The sequence below is a fragment of the Arachis ipaensis genome, chromosome B2 (assembly GCF_059453495.1).
Source record: "Arachis ipaensis isolate K30076 ecotype BB chromosome B2, ASM5945349v1, whole genome shotgun sequence".
Classification (NCBI taxonomy): Eukaryota; Viridiplantae; Streptophyta; class Magnoliopsida; order Fabales; family Fabaceae; genus Arachis; species Arachis ipaensis.
The window spans coordinates 9,729,114-9,746,206 of record NC_142437.1 but is presented as its reverse complement, the minus strand read 5'-3'; the positions used below and the strand labels follow the sequence as shown (position 1 = coordinate 9,746,206).

The 17,093-nt window shown below is 45.1% G+C and overlaps 1 protein-coding gene across 1 annotated transcript; it reads right to left on the bottom strand.

The window, feature by feature from the left end:
- Positions 1 to 366: 366 nt before the first annotated feature.
- On the bottom strand, positions 367 to 16,601 carry LOC148573000 (uncharacterized). The gene is made up of 3 exons (XM_088505623.1): positions 14,712 to 16,601; positions 982 to 1,320; positions 367 to 567 (listed from the first exon to the last, which is right to left on the bottom strand). Exons 1-3 carry the CDS (start codon positions 16,599 to 16,601, stop codon positions 367 to 369), a joined length of 2,430 nt encoding a protein of 809 aa, XP_088361749.1.
- Between the last annotated feature and the right edge of the window lie 492 nt (positions 16,602 to 17,093).

Genomic DNA, 17,093 nt, shown 5'->3' with positions numbered 1-17,093 from the left:
ATCTAAAGAGGTCAACAAAGCTCCAACACTCCAAAAAGCCTAAAAAGATACCAAGGCAGATGCAAACAGACATGATATGAAAAGCATAAAGTTATAATAATGACAAGCCCAAGAGGCTACCAAAAACAGCCCCAAGAACTTGGAAACTATTTTGTTTTTCAAAATAAAGTTGCTAAACAAGCAACTAAAAAAGTGTCAACAGTCATCAAACATCATAAAGAGTTTAAAAGCCCACAAGCCGGGCTATCTACACAAACATTTAGAAGAATATTTATCCGAAGGCTTCTCGGCAACATCAACACGAGGTGAAGGAGGGCGAGTCTGAAGAGGCACTGCATCCACTATCCCGTCATCCCTATTCAAGATTTAGCAATCAGGATCTGATTCAGGATGAACGACCTCAGAGGAAGGAGCCGAAGAAGTCGGCATAACAGAAGCTTTGGCCGCAGGCACGGAGGGAGGCTCAACATCGTAATCATCAGGGTCGTCAGGGACAATCTTGCCATCCTTTACAACATTATCTAGACTAAATAGAGCAAGGTCGACCTCGGGGGCAAGAACCTGAACCTGCTCCTTCAGGTTCTCATAAGCAGCATTTACGCTGCCTACAAGGTGACCCTGGAGCTCGGCATAATCAACCCGGGCAGACTCCAACTCCTCCCTAAGACGCATCACTTCCCTATAGGTCGTGACATAGCTGTCCTTGTGTCTTAATGCCGTGTCTTCAGCCAACCTCACAGAAGCCGCCAAGGCAACAGAACTAGCCTTTTCGACCTCCAACTCCTTCTCCAGCTTGGTCACTTTCACTTGGAGTTCCTCTTTCAAACCCTTCATCCGGTCGAACTCCTGCTTAGCCTCCTCCATGAAGGCTTTAGTGGCATGAAGAGGAAGATCTTGGGCAGTTCGGTACAGGGCAGCCCCCATATGCGCCATCTTAATACTACTCCGAGTTATAAAATCTAAATGGCGAATGATAGATACATCATCCATAGGGAGGGCACCATAAGGACCGATCTGCTGGTCGACAAAGCCAACAGCGTCGAAATCAGGTGCATCCAGATTGAAGGGCTCGACAGTTCGGGATCTTTTGGAATGAGGAATGACCGGAGGGTAAGAAACAATGGCAGAAGATTGCGGAGGATCAATTACATAGACTCGAGGAGTAGGGATCATTCTCCTCAGTCCAGGCGAGCTCGGCACAGATGGCTTCGGTGGAACCTGAGAGGACCCTTCCCCATCCGCCCTGGTCGAGATGTTCTGGGCCGCAGTAGCCTTTCTTGCTTTCTTGAAAGCCTTCATCGATTCATTATTCTTGGCCATCTGAAAAATGAAGAACAAACAGCTTTACAAACCAGAAAAAGAGGAAGGCAGCAAAGAAAAAATAAGAAACAAAATAAATCAAGTAAATACCCAATGCAGTTTGGACAAGGGATGGGTCCCCCAAAGATTTTTTAGTGTCCAAATGAGGAGGTTCCCCCCAAATGTCCTCCAAAACAGTTACAAAGGCCTGCTCGACCTCGTCCAACATCTCCCAGGTATATCGGGATACCACTACGTTCTTCTGCCACTCTAAAGGAAAGCAGGGTTCGTTATTCTCATCCAGAAAGAAAGGCCGAGCTCCTTCAACAGCCCGGACCTTAAATAAGTAATTTTTAAAATCCCGAAAGGATTCATCATACATAGAAAAAACCTTGTGCCCTTGGGCAGACCTAAAAGAAATCCAAGAAGCCTTCTTCTTGGTAGACCTAAAAGAAATCCCAAGTACTTCTATGACTCGGTAGGGTCCTTTTCTGTTTGCCGCTAGCTTTCCTTCTCCGGGTCGAGTTGTTCCGATATCATTTCGGATTAGGATGAGATCATTTTCAGCGAAACCTCTTGGCATTACTTTTTGATTATATCTCGAAGCCATTCGGTACTTTAGCGCTTCTTCCCTGATCCGAGCTCTTTCTTGGATTTCCGGAAGTAGGTCCAGCTCTTCTCTTTGAAGTTGAGAGTTGGCTTCTTCATTGTAGTGGACTACTCTAGGCGACCCTTCCTCGACCTCCACTGGGATCATTTCCTCCACTCCGTACGCTAATCGAAATGGTGATTTGTTTGTGGTGGAATGTGGCGTTGTTCGATATGCCCATAGGACTTGTGGAAGTTCTTCGGCCCAAGCTCCCTTTGCATCTTGTAGTCTCCGTTTCAGCCCAACTAATATGACTTTGTTGGCCGCTTCGGCTTGTCCATTGGCTTGGGGATGTTCGACGGAGGTGAACTGGTGTTTTATGTTCAAGTCGGCTACTAACTTTCTGAAGCCTGTGTCTGTGAATTGGGTACCATTGTCTGTAGTGATGGAGTATGGAACCCCAAACCTTGTGACGATATTCCTATATAGGAATTTCCGGCTCCTTTGAACAGTGGCGTTGGCTAGGGGCTCTGCCTCGATCCACTTTGTGAAATAGTCTACCCCGACTATGAGGAATTTAACTTGTCCCGATCCCTGGGGAAAGGGTCCGAGAAGATCAAGTCCCCATTTTGCAAATGGCCAAGGTGAGGTTACGCTGATGAGTTCTTCCGGCGGGGCGATGTGAAAGTTGACATGTTTCTGGCATGGTAGACATGTCTTTACAAATTCTGTAGCTTCCTTTTGTAGAGTTGGCCAATAAAACCCCGTCCGGAGTACTTTTTTGGTGAGAGCTTGTGCTCCGAGATGATTGCCACAAATGCCACTGTGTATTTTCTCTAAAACTTCCCTTGTGTTGGAGGTCGGCACACATTTTAATAATGGTATTGAAATCCCTCTTTTGTATAGGGTGTTGTTTATGATAGTGTAGTACTGTGCCTCCCGTTTTAATCTCTTTGCCTCCTTTTCATCTGTGGGGAGTGTTTCTGTTTTGAGGTAATTAATCATGGGGGTCATCCATCCTTGATCTTGACCTGTTATGGCTATGACTTTTTCCTCTTCCGAGACTGACGGGTTCTGTAGCATTTCCTGGATGAGGCTTCTATTGTTGCCCCTTGGTTTGGTGCTGGCTAGCTTTGAGAGTGCGTCAGCTCGGGCATTTTGTTCGCGGGGTATTTGGTGGATCTTATATTCCCCAAGTTGTCCGAGCTGTTCCCTGGTCTTATCCAAATACTTTCTCATGGTGGGGTCTTTGGCTTGGTAGCTCCCTGTTATTTGTGAGGTGACTACTTGTGAATCGCTGAAGATGTTGAGTTTTTGAACTCCCACCTCCTTAGCCAGCTTTAAACCAGCTAGTAACGCTTCATATTCCGCCTGGTTGTTTGAGGCCGGGAACCCAAATTTGAGGGAAAGCTCCAATTGAGTTCCTTGGTTGCTTTCTATTATCACATCCGTACCGCTTCCAGTTTTATACGAGGAATCGTCCACGTAGAGGTTCCATTCTGTGGGGGTTTCCAGGGTGTCAGTGAATTCTGCAATGAAGTCGGCTAAGTACTATGATTTGATGGCCGTCCGAGCTTCATATTGGAGGTCGAACTCGGATAACTCGACTGTCCATTGTAAAATTCTGCTTGCTAGATCTGTTTTCTGCAATATCTCTTTTATGGGTTGGTTGGTCCGAACCTTAATGGTGTGAGCCTGGAAGTACGGACGAAGTCGTCGAGATGTCAGTATGAGAGCGTAGGCAAACTTTTCTATTTTTTGGTAGTTCAACTTAGATCCCTGCAGCGCTTTACTAGTGAAGTATACATGTTGTTGCCCTTTGTCGTCTTCTCGAACCAGTGCTGAGGCTACTGCCCGACTTCCTACCGCGAGGTATAATACGAGTGGCTCTTCCTCTCGTGGTCGAGTTAGGATAGGTGGTCGTCCCAGGAAAATTTTGAAATTCTGGAAGGCTTGCTCGCACTCCATTGTCCATTCAAACTTCTTTCCTTTCCTTAAAGTAGCATAGAAGGGGAGAGATCTTATCGCTGATCCTGCTAAGAATCTGGATAAGGCTGCCAATCTCCTGTTGAGTTGTTGCACTTCTTTGACGCAAGTTGGGCTCTTTATGTTGAGTATGGCTGGCATTTATCCGGATTCATCTCAATTCCTCTTTGTGTGAGCATAAAACCTAAGAATTTGCCTGCTTCTACTGCAAAGGTGCATTTTGCAGGATTGAGTCGCATGTCATGCTTCCTTATAGTGTCGAACACTTGGGCCAGGTCGGACAATAATGTCTCTTCACTTTGTGTCTTTATTAACATGTCATCCACGTAAACTTCCATGATTTTTCTGATATGATCTGAAAAGACTTTATTCATTAGCCTTTGATAAGTAGCTCCCACATTCTTGAGACCAAAAGACATCACGATGTAGCAGTAATTTGCTTTTGGTGTTAAAAACAAGGTCTTTTCTTGATCTGGTGGATACATAGGGATTTGATTGTATCCGGAATATGCATCCATAAATGAGAGGTATTTATATCCGGATGAGGCATCCACCAGAGCGTCGATACTTGGGAGTGGATAAGGATCTTTTGGGCAGGCTTTGTTGAGATCGGTGTAGTCGGTGCACATTCGCCACTTCCCATTTGATTTTTTCACCAAGACGACGTTAGCTAGCCATAGTGGGTACTTGACTTCTCTTATGAATCCTGCCTCCAGTAGTGCATGTACCTATTCTTCCACAGCTTGGGATCGTTCTGGCCCAAGTTTTCTTCGTCTCTGCTGTACCGACTGAGATCCTGGATAGACCGCCAACTTGTGACACATTAGCTTGGGGTCTATGCCTGACATGTCTGCGGCTTTCCATGCGAAGAGATCGACATTATCTCGTAAGAACTGTACTAGTAATTCTTTTGCATCCCCTCTTAGGATCGTGCCAATATTAGTTATTTTGTCCAAGGTGTCTCTGATCTGAACTTTCTCTACTTCACCTTCGGGCTGTAGACGGAGTTCTTCTCGTCTCTGAGCTCCACCAAGCTCAATTGTATGGAACTCTTCTCCTCTGCCTCTGAGGTTTAGGCTTTTGTTATAACAGCGGCGTGCCATCTTTTGATCTGTTTTTATTGTAGCTATCCCTTCTGCAGTTGGAAATTTCATGCACATATGTGGAGTTGAGACTATTGCGCCGAGTTGATTCAATGTTGTCCGACCTATTAAGGCATTGTAAGCTGAACTCACGTCGACCACTATGTAGTCTATTTTGAGTGTTCGGAATTGGTTTCCTCTTCCGAACGTTGTGTGTAGCGAGATGTAACCAAGTGGTTGCACTGGAGTGTCTCCCAGTCCGAACAGGCTGTTTGGGTATGCTCTAAGCTCCTTTTCTTCTAAACCAAGCTTGTCGAAGGCCGTTTTAAATAAGATGTCGGCGGAGCTCCCTTGGTCTATCAGCGTGCGGTGGAGATTTGCGTTTGCTAGTATAATGGTGATGACCATGGGATCGTCGTGTCCCGAGATGATACTGGATGCATCTTCTTTGGTGAACGTAATTGTAGGGATGTCGGGTTCTCCTTCCTTCCCCTCGACATGATATACTTCTTTGAGATATCTTTTGCGAGATGATTTGGAGATTCATCCTCCTGCGAATCCGCCGTGTATCATATGGACGTGTCTTTCTGGTGTACAAGGTGATTGCTCAGCTCGTCTGACATCTTCATCCCTTCTTCTCTTTCTTTGCTCATCATCTCGGGTGGCCAGAAACCGATCTAGTTTTCCTTCTCTCACTAATTTCTCTATGACGTTTTTTAAGTCGAAGCATTCGTTGGTGGAATGTCCTCGGACTCGATGATATTCACAGTATTCGTTCCGATTTCCTCCTCCTCTTTTGCCTTTGAGTGGTCGAGCTGGGGGTATCTTTTATGTGTTACAGACTTCTTTGTAAATATCCACAAGGGACACCCGAAGAGGGGTGTAATTATGATATTTTTTTATTTTCTCCCCCGTTCGATCTTCCTTCCTCTTGGATTCTTTATCTTTATCTCGGTAGGTGAAACCGGATCTCGAGGCTTCTCCAAGTCGGGAATTTTCTTCCATGTTGATGTACTTCTCCGCCCGCTCTTGCACCTCATCCAGAGATGTGGGGTATTTCTTTGATATAGATTGGCTAAAAGGTCCCTCCCGTAGGCCGTTGATGAGGCCCATGATAGCGGCCTCTGTTGGTAGGCTTTGTATATCTAGGCATGTTTTGTTGAATCTTTCCATGTAGTTGTGAAGGCTTTCCCGATCTCCTTGCTTGATTCCTAAGAGACTGGGGGCGTGCTTAGCCTTATCTTTTTGGATTGAAAATCTGGCCAGAAACTTTTTGGCTAAGTCGTCAAAGCTTGAGATAGATTTCGGAGGTAGGTTGTTGAACCATCTGATGGCAGTTTTGGTAAGGGTTGTTGGAAAAGCTTTGCAACGAACTGCATCTGAGGCGTCGGTGAGGTACATTCTACTTCTGAAATTGCTGAGGTGATGGTTGGGGTCTGTGGTGCCATCGTACAAAGTCATATCTGGAAGTTTGAAGTCTTTTAGGATATTGGTCTTCATGATCTCCCTAGTGAATGGATCTTGATCCTTGCGAGAGTTGTCCTCAGGGGTGGATCGAGTAGTTTTGGCTTTGAGATCGGCTTCGATTTTTAGAAGTTTATCCTCCAATTCCCGGCGTCACCTTATCTCTCTTTGTAGATCATTTCCTGCTTCTCGCTGGTGTTGGGCTTCTTTCTCAAGTTGCTTTAAACGATCTTGAAGCGCCTCTAACAGATTTGATGAGTTTTTGTCCCAGTTAGGGTCCGGAGTGTCTTTTGGTGTAGCGTCTGCGTTTTTGTGCGGCGTTCTATCCTCTAGATATGAATCATGGTCGTTGTCATGGTCATCCGTCATGGTGATGGGATGACTTCCAGGTCCCCGGCAACGGCGCCAATGTTCCAAGGGTTACCTGAAACTGTAGGTCGATCTCGGTCGAGATCTTCTGTGCTGGTCGGAGATGACGTGTTCGGCTTGGGGTAGCGGCCGGAGCTGTCGTGTCTGACTTGTTGGACTGGCTGCACTGCTGATCCTTTGTCACCGGAGGGTAGGGGGTACCTGTTCCGAGGGTTACCTGAAACTGTAGGCCGATCTCGGATGAGATCTTCTGTACTGGTCGGAGATGACGTATCCGGCTGGCTGGTGGCGGCTGGAGCTGTTATGTCCGACTTGTTGGACTGGCTTCACTTCTGATCCTTGGTCACCGGAGGGTGGGGGGTACCTGCAAGAGACTCCAATGCTTAAGTTAGCACGGGTATTAAGCAGGTTTATTGTAGAATCAGAGTATGAGTTATACCTGAGTGCTCCAGTGTATTTATAGTAGTGTGGGCTGACCTTTCTGATAAGATAAGTTAGTTATCTTATCCTATCTTATCTTATCTTTGGGTGAGGTCAGCTTATCTTCAACAGAACTGCCCTTCTTTCTGTAGGCTTGGGCTGCCTTTTGGATTGGGCTGTGTTCCTTTGTTTGGGCCTTCCTGGGCCTTCCTGTCGATTTGGCCGACCTCTTTTGGAAAGAGGTCGGATAGTCTGACCTGAAGAGGTCGGTCGTTTTGTCTCCAATCATCCCAGGTCGGATAGCTCGACCCAGGGTATGAACAGTGCCCCTGCTTGAGCTTGGTCTTTTTGTCGAGGTCGAGTCTTTGACTTCGGTCCTTCTAGTGAAGCCGAACTCAAGCATCTTGTCGATTCCTTTCTTTGTAGAGCCTTTTTGAATGTGGAACGTTTTCCTTTAAAAGTGCGCGCTTTTATATCAGCGCTTTGGGAATGTGCGAGGGTTTAATGCCCTCATTAATTGACTTCAAATGCCCCATTTCCTTTGGTTTGAATTTTGCCATCAGAAACGGTTTCTCTTCTTCATTCTTCTTCGTAACTTCTCTCTTTACTCTCTTGCTTTCTGTTTCTTGCCTAGAGTTCATAGTTCTTTCCTGCGATGCTTGCTCTGCCACTGCTTTCGTGAAAGAAGGGTGATTCTAGATTTCTCTTTCCGTTCTTCGAATTTTTCGTTTCGCAGGGTAGCTCTGTCGTTTCTGATCTTCAGCTTTCTTTCGAGGTTTTCTTCTATTTTCCAGGTTAGATTTTTCTTCCTCTGTCACTTTTTATGTCTGATTTTGAGAAAGTTTGGATCTTTTCTGCTTTTTGCCGTGCCTGATTGTTGCGTGTTCTGGAATTTCTTCGCCGTTTGTGTGAGTTTTTTCGCCTTCCCTGCTGCTCGATGCTTTTTAGGGTTTTTTGCATGTTGCCGTCATTTCTGTTTGTGCTTCTGATGATGGTTTTGGAAGGATGATTTTGTTTGATTTTGAAAAAAGGTTTGTGTCTTTGACGATTTCCGCTTGGCCTGTCTGATGTTGGTGATGCTTTTTGCTGATATACTGTAGAAAGATAGTGGCTTGGATGACTTTTGTGTTTTTACTTCCTTTATTTCATTTGAAACCTTTTTTTTTTGTTTGATGAATGCTGGGACGTAGGCTGTAGGAATTTCTTGAAATCTTGCTTTGTTTCTGCCTCCAAAGGATGCCCAAGAACTTTGGTTTGAGTCTTGGGGTTTTCCTTTTCTGCTTGTTCGCCTGTGTCATTTTAGTCGAGTTGTTTTGCCCCTTGTCCAAGATGTTTTTTAGTAATCCAATCTTCTTTTCTTATTTGTAGGATTAGTCGGCGTCATGTCTTCTCACAATAACATTGTAGAGGTGTCTTCCAAAGTTCCCGAGAGGATGTCCGATTGGTTGGACTCCCTTGTCTTAATGTGTGTCTCTGTCGTGGATGCTGAATTTTGTGTAGAGTTGAGGAAACGTCATAGGATTTGTGGTAGCAGTACTCGGGAGAGGGATTATGAGCTTGTAGCTCCTGACTCTTATGAGAGGGCTTGTTTTCCTACTTTCGTCGAGGGGGAACGTCCCTTCTTCTACGCCTATGAATATTTCTTCAGCCAGTTGGACGTTACTTTTTCTTTTACTGCTTTCGAGACCGACTTGTTGTGGTCATGTAATATTGCTCCATCCCAGTTTCATTCGAATTCCTGGGGTTTTATCAAAATATTTCAACTGCTTTGCCAAGAGTTAGGCGTAACACCTTCTGAAACTCTTTTCCTCTATCTTTTTGTCTCGGCCAAGCCCAGAGGTTCTTCCAAAAAGAAAGTTTCCTGGGTTTCTTTCATATCGGCCCAGGGGCATAAAATTTTTGCCATGTATGATGAGTCCTTTAAAGATTTTAAGAATTATTTCTTCCGAGTCCGTGCTGTTGAGGGGGTCCGCCCCTTTTTTCTTGATGAGAATGACGAGCCTGCTTTTCCTCTAGAGTGGCAAAAGAATGGAGAGTGCCACGTTATACATGGGAGATACTTAATGAGGTTGAGCGGGCTTTTGTAGTTCTTCTTGAAGATTTGTGGGGGGAACCACCCCATCTGGATATAAAAAGATTCTTGAGTGATCCATCTTTGGTTCGAACTGCTTTGGGTACTGTCTGACTTGTTTTTATACTTATTTCTGAGCTTTTCTTCTCCTATATTGTAACTCGTCATTTATGGTTGATTCTGTATTTTCAGAGATGTCGAAAAATAATAATTCCATGAAGGCCTACAAGAAGGCGAAGAAGGCTGCTGCTGCTCAAAACATCTCGGCCATGGCGGCCGGAGAGGGATCTTCTCAAGTTCCTGTGAAGCCGCCCATGCCAAGTTCTCCTGGGCCAAGGAAGGTGATCCCCACTCCTCGAGTTCGCCTGACTGATCCTCCACAGACTTCTGCCATTGCTTCTGGTGCTCCTCCCAACAAGAAGCAGAAACTAATTGAGGCCTTTAACCTTGACGCCCCTGATTTTAATGCAATCAAATTCGTAGATCAGCAAATCGGTCCCTACGGTACCCTCCCCATGGATGATGTGTCAATCCTTCGCCATCTGGATTTTATGACCTGAAATAGTGTTAAAATGGCATATATGGGGGCTGCCCTGTACCGAACTGCCCAGAATCTTCCTCTCCATGCTACCAAGGAGTTTATGGAGGAGGCTAAACAGGAGTTCGACCGAATGAAGGGCCTGAAGGAAGAGCTTGAGGTAAAGGTAGCTGAGTTAGAGAAGGATCTGGAGAACGAAAAAGCGAGTTCCCTTGCTCTGGCAGCTTCTGTGCAGTTGGCCGAGGACACGGCATTGAGGCATAAGGACAGTTATGTGACATCTTATCGGGAGGTGGTGCGCTTGAGGGAGGAGTTGGAAAATGCGTGAGCTGATTACTCCGAGCTCCAAGGTCATCTTGTCGGCAGCGTAACTGCTGCCTATGAGAGCTTGAGGGAGCAAGTTCGGATTATTCCTCCCGAGGCCGATCTTACTCTTTTCAGCCTAGATAATGTTGTGAGGGATGGTAAGATTGTCCCTGATGACCAGGATGATGATGATGTTGAACCTCCCACTGTGTCTTCTGCCAAAGTGTCAGCCTCTTCAGTTCCTCCAATTGTGTCTGACCCGGATTGCCAGATTCTGAACCGGGATGATGGAACTGTAGATGCTGTCCCCATTCAGACTCGGCTCCTTCTCCCCGTACTGATTCTGCTGACTGTTGATATTCCTTTTGGTTGCTTGTTTAGCAACTTCTATCTTGAAAAAACAACAAGTAGCTTTTATGCTTTTGATCCTGACCCCAAAGCTTTATAATATTGTATTTCGTATCATGCTTGTTTGTTTTAGCATTTTTTGAAAATGTCAGAGCCTTCGGCCTCTTTGAATTGGGCTGGATCTTTTGTGGTCGTGAAGGGGTGGTTCCAACTTGTTTCTTGGTTTTCTTGCTTCTTGCTTGTATCTCTATCGATCCATAGCCGATTTCTTTGCGTTGGTCCTCTTTCCAGTTACTTTTGCAGTCCTCTGTCTTGGACCTTTGTTAGGTCTTTTTCAGAGACTACTTTATAACTCTTTTTGTAGGAGGTCGACTTCTTTATGTCGTCCTTTTCCAAGTTATTTTTGTAATCCTCTTTTTTGGACCTTTGTCAGGTCTCTTTCAGGGATTACTTTTATAACTTGTTTGTAGGGGACCGACTTCGTTAGGTCGATCTCTTCTAAGTTATTTTTGTAATCCTCTTTCTTGGACCTTTGTCAGGTCTCCTTCAGGGATTACTTTTATAACTTGTTTGTAGGGGACCGACTTCGTTAGGTTGATCTCTTCTAAGTTATTTTTGTAATTCTCTTTCTTGGACCTTTGTCAGGTCTTTTTCAGGGATTACTTTTATAACTTGTTTGTAGGAGACCGACTTCGTTAGGTCGATCACTTCTAAGTTATTTTTGTAATCCTCTTTCTTGGACCTTTGTTAGGTCTCTTTCAGGGATTACTTTTATAACTTGTTTGTAGGAGACCGACTTCGTTAGGTCGATCTCTTCTAAGTTATAGCAATTTCTCTTTTATAGGGTTGGCCAGACCTCTTTCCAGGAATTTGCTGATAACTTGGGTTGACTTGGTCCGACTTCTTAACGTCGGCCAGTCTTTAAGTTATTATTTAGCAATCCATAAGACCTCGTCAGGTTCTTTTTCGGATCACTTTCGATAACTTCTTACATTATTCTATGTTCATCTTTGCCGATTTGTAGAAGGTGGTTTCTGTCTTTGTTTGGTCGACCTTTAGATGAATCGCGTTTTCATCTTTATTGGTCTTCCATCGTGATTGTGCAGTGAATTTGTTTTTCACTTTCTGCCGATCTGTTGCTTTATAATCGGGCGATGAATGCTTCAGATTAATGCGTCTTGAGAATTTGTAGAATATCTAAAATATATTTTATTCAAAAGGAAATGCAAATATATACATGCGGGAGTTTTTCATCCCTTTCAGTCGAATAATTTCTGGATCTCAACTTGGTGCCTCATTAAAAAACCTTTTTAGGAAAAAGAGTGCACCCCCTATGACGAGATCTTCTAGCTATAGTACCTTCTTAGGTTGCATGCGTGCCATGATCTGGGAAGCTCTCGTCCATCGAGTTCGGACAGTCTGTAGTAGCCCTTTCCAAGTACTTCTGTAACTCGGTAGGGTCCTTTCCAGTTTGCTGCCAGCTTTCCTTCTCCAGGTCGAGTTGTTCCAATATCATTTCGGATTAGGATGAGATCATTCTCAGCAAAACTTTTTGGCACTACCCTTTGATTATATCTTGAAGCCATTCGGCGTTTTAGCGCTTCTTCCCTGATCCGAGCTCTTTCTTGGACTTCTGGAAGTAAGTCGAGCTTTTCTCTTTGAAGTTGAGAGTTGGCTTGTTCATTGTAGTGGACCACTCTAGGGGACCCTTCCTCGACCTCTACTGGGATCATTGCCTCCATTCCGTACGCTAATCGAAATGGTGATTCATTTGTGGTAGAATGTGGTGTTGTTCGATATTCCCATAGGACTTGTGGGAGTTCTTCGGCCCAAGCTCTCTTTGCTTCTTGCAGTCTCTGCTTCAGTCCAGCCAATATGACTTTGTTGGTAGCTTCGGCCTGTCCATTGGCTTGAGGATGTTCGACGGAGGTGAACTGGTGTTTTATGTTCAAGTCGGCAGCTAGTTTTCTGAAACCTGCATCTGTGAATTGAGTGCCATTGTCTGTGGTGATGGAGTGCGGGACTCCGAACCTTGTGACAATATTTCTATATAAGAATTTCTGGCTTCTTTGAGCAGTGGTGTTGGTTAGGGGCTCTGCCTCGATCAACTTTGTAAAATAGTCTATCCCAACTATGAGGAATTTGACTTGTCCCGATCCCTGAGGAAAGGGTCCGAGAAGGTCGAGTCCCCATTTTGCGAATGGTCAAGGTGAAGTTACGCTGATGAGTTCTTCTGGCGGGGCAATGTGGAAGTTGGCATGTTTCTGGCATGGGGGACATGTCTTTACAAACTCTGTAGCTTCTTTTTGTAGGGTTGGTCAGTAAAATCCCGCCCAGAGTACCTTTTTGGTGAGAGCTTGTGCTCCGAGATGATTACCACAAATGCCGCTGTGTACTTCCTCTAAAACTTCCCTTGTGTTAGAGGTCGGCACACATTTTAACAATGGTATTGAGATCCCTCTCTTATATAGGGTGTTGTTTATGATAGTGTAATACTGAGCCTCCCGCTTTAACCTCTTTGCCTCCTTTTCATCTGTGGGGAGTGTTTCTGCTTTGAGGTAGTTAATTATGGGGGTCATCCATCCTTGGTCCTGACTTGTTATGGCTAGGACTTTTTTCTCTTCCGAGATTGACGGGTTATGTAGCATTTCCTGGATGAGGCTTCTATTGTTGCCCCCTGGTTTGGTCCTAGCTAGTTTCGAGAGTGCGTCAGCTCGGGCATTTTGTTCGCGGGGTATGTGACAGATCTTATATTCCCCGAGTTGTCCGAGCTGTTCCTTGGTTTTATCCAAATACTTTTTCATGGTGGGGTCTTTGGCTTGGTAGCTCCCTGTTATTTGTGAGGTGATTACTTGTGAATCGCTGAAGATGTTGAGCTTTTGAGCTCCAACCTCCTTAGCCAGCTTCAAACCAGCTAGTAACGCCTCATATTCTGCCTGGTTGTTTGAGGCCAGGAACCCAAATTTGAGGGAAAGCTCAACTTGGGTTCCTTGGTTGCTTTCTATTATCACACCTGCGCCGTTTCCGGTCTTATTCGAGGAACCGTCCACGTAGAGATTCCATTATGTGGGGGTTTCCAGGGTATCTGTGAATTCTGCGATGAAGTCGGCCAAGTACTGTGATTTGATGGCTGTCCGAGCTTCATATTGGAGGTCGAACTCAGACAATTCGACTGCCCATTGTAAAATTCTGCCTGCTAGATCTGTTTTCTGCAATATCCCTTTTATGGGCTGGTCGGTTCAAACTTTAATGGTGTGAGCCTGGAAGTACGGGCGAAGTCATCGAGATGTCAGTATGAGAGTGTAGGCAAACTTTTCTATTTTTTGGTAGTTTAGCTCGGATCCCTGCAGCGTTTTACTAATGAAGTATACAGGTTGTTGCTCTTTGTCGTCCTTCCGAACCAGTGCTGAGGCTACTACCCGACTTCCTGCCACAAGGTACAATATGAGTGGTTCTTCCTTTCGTGGTCGAGTTAGAATAGGTGGTTGTCCTAGGAAGTTTTTGAAATCCCGGAAGGCTTGCTCGCATTCCTTTGTCCATTCAAAATTTTTTCCTTTCCTTAAAGTGGCGTAGAAGGGGAGAGATCTTATCGCTGATCCCGCTAAGAATCTGGATAAGGCTGCCAATCTCCCGTTGAGTTGTTGTACCTCTCTGACACAAGTTGGGCTCTTCATATTGAGTATGGCCTGGCATTTGTCTGGATTCGCTTCAATTTCTCTTTGTGTGAGCATGAAACCTAAGAATTTTCCCACTTCTACTGCAAATGTGCATTTTGCGGGATTGAGCTGCATGTCGTGTCTCCTTATAGTGTCGAACACTTGAGCCAGGTCGGACAATAATGTCTCTTTGCTTTGTGTCTTTATCAACATGTCGTCCACATAGACTTCCATGATTTTTCCGATGTGATCTGAGAAGACTTTATTCATTAGCCTTTGATAAGTAGCTCCCGCATTCTTGAGACCGAAAGGCATCACAATGTAGCAGTAATTTGCTTTTGGCGTAAAAAACAAGGTCTTTTCTTGATCTGGTGGATACATGGGGATTTGGTTGTATTCAAAATATGCATCCATAAACGAGAGGTATTTATATCCGGAGGAAGAATCTACCAGAGCGTCGATAATTGGGAGTGGGTAAGGATCTTTTGGGCAGGCTTTGTTGAGGTCGGTGTAGTCAGTGCACATTCGCCACTTCCCATTTGATTTTTTCACCAAGACGACGTTAGCTAGCCATAGTGGGTACTTGACTTCTCTTATGAATCTTGCCTCCAGTAGTGCTTGTACCTGCTTTTTCCACAGCTTGGGATCGCTCTGATCCAAGTTTTCTTCGTTTCTGCTGTACCGGCCGAGATCCTGGATAGACCGCCAATTTGTGACACATTAGCTTGGGGTCTATGCCTGGCATGTCTGCAGCTTTCCATGCAAAGAGATCGACATTATCTCGCAAGAACTGTACTAGTAATTCCTTTCCATCTCCTTTCAGGATCGTACCAATATTAGTCGTTTTGTTTGAGTTGTCTCCGATCTGAACTTTCTCTATTTCGCCTTCGGGCTGTGGACAGAGTTCTTCTCGTCTCTGGACTCCACCAAGCTCAATTGTATGGAACTCTTCTCCTCTGCCTCTGAGGTTTAGACTTTCGTTATAACAGCGGCGTGCCATCTTTTGATCTGCTTTTATTGTGGCTATCCCCTCTGTAGTTGGGAATTTCATGCATAGATGTGGAGTTGAAACTATTGCGTCGAGTTGATTTAGTGTTGTCCGACCTATTAGGGCATTGTAGGCTGAACTCACGTCGACCACAATGTAGTCTATCTTGAGTGTTCTGGATTGGTTCCCTTTTCCGAAGGTTGTATGTAGTGACACGTATCCCAGTGGTTGTATTGGGGTATCTCCCAGTCCGAACAGGCTGTTCGGGTATGCTCTAAGCTCCTTTTCTTCTAAGCCGAGTTTGTCGAAGGCTGTTTTGAATAAGATGTCGGCAGAACTTCCTTGGTCTATTAATGTGTGGTGGAGATTGGCATTTTCTAGTATGATGGTGATGACCATGGAATCGTCGTGTCCTGAGATGATACCGGATGCGTCTTCTTTGGTGAACGTGATCGCAGGGATGTCGGGTGTTTCCCCCTTTCCTTCGACATGATATACTTCTTTGAGGTATCTTTTGCGGGATGATTTGGAGATTCCACCTCCTGCGAATCCTCCATGTATCATATGGACATGTCTTTCTGGCGTACGAGGTGATCGCTCAGCTCCTCCGACATCTTCATCTCTTTGTCTTTTTCTTTGCTCATCATCTCGGGTGGCCAGATACCGATTTAGTTTTCCTTCTCTTACTAATTTTTCTATGATATTTTTTAAGTCGAAGCATTCGTTGGTGGAATGCCCTCGGACCCGATGATATTCACAGTATTCGTTCCAATTTCCTCCTCCTCTTTTGCCTTTGAGTGGTCGAGCTGGGGGTATCTTTTCTGTGTTACAGACTTCTTTGTAAATATCTACAAGGGACACCCGAAGAGGGGTGTAATTATGATACTTTTTGATTTTTTCGCCCGTTCGATCTTCCTTCTTCTTGGATTCTTTATCTTGGTAGGTGAAACCAGATTTTGAGGCTTCTCCAAGTCGGGAATTTTCTTCCATGTTGATGTACTTCTCTGCCCGCTCTTGCACCTCGTCTAGAGATGTGGGGTATTTCTTTGATATAGATTGGCTGAAAGGTCCCTCTCGTAGGCCGTTGATGAGGCCCATGACGGCAACCTCTGTTGGCAAGCTTTGTATGTCTAGGCATATTTTGTTGAATCTTTCTATGTAGTTGCGAAGACTTTCCCGATCTCCTTGCTTGATACCCAGTAGACTGGGAGCGTGCTTAGCCTTGTCTTTTTGGATGGAGAATCTGGCCAGGAACTTTTTGGCCAGGTCGTCGAAGTTTGAGACGGACTTCGGAGGTAGGTTGTCGAACCATCTAATTGCTGTCTTTGTGAGAGTCGTTGGAAAAGCTTTGCAGCGAACGGCATCTGAAGCGTCGGTGAAGTACATTCTGCTTCTGAAGTTGCTGAGATGATGGTTGGGATCTGTGGTGCCATTATACAAAGTCATATCCGGAAGTTTGAAGTCTTTAGGGATTTTAGTCTTCATGATTTCCCTAGTGAATGGATCTTGATCCTTGCGAGAGTTGTCCTCAGGAGTGGTCCGGGTAGCCTTTGCTTTGAGATCGGCTTCAAGTTGTAGGAGTTTATCTTCCAATTCTCGACGTCGCCTTACCTCTCTTTGTAGATCCTTGCCAACTTCTTGCTGGTACTGGCTTTCTTTTTCGAGTTGCTTTAGGCGATCTTGAAGTGCTTCTATTACTCCCGGATGTGATGAGTTTTTGTCTCCGTTAGATTCTGGAGTATCCTTTGGTGTGGCATCCGTATTTTTGTGCGGCGTTCTGTCCTCTAGATCTGAGTTGTGGTCGTTGTCATGGTCGTCCGCCATGGTGATGGGATGACTTCCAGGTTTTCCGGCAACGGCGCCAATGTTCCGAGGGTTACCTGAAATTGTAGGCCGATCTCGGATGAGATCTTCTGTACTGGTCGGAGATGACGTATCCGGCTGGCTGGTGGCAGCCGGAGCTATTATGTCCGACTT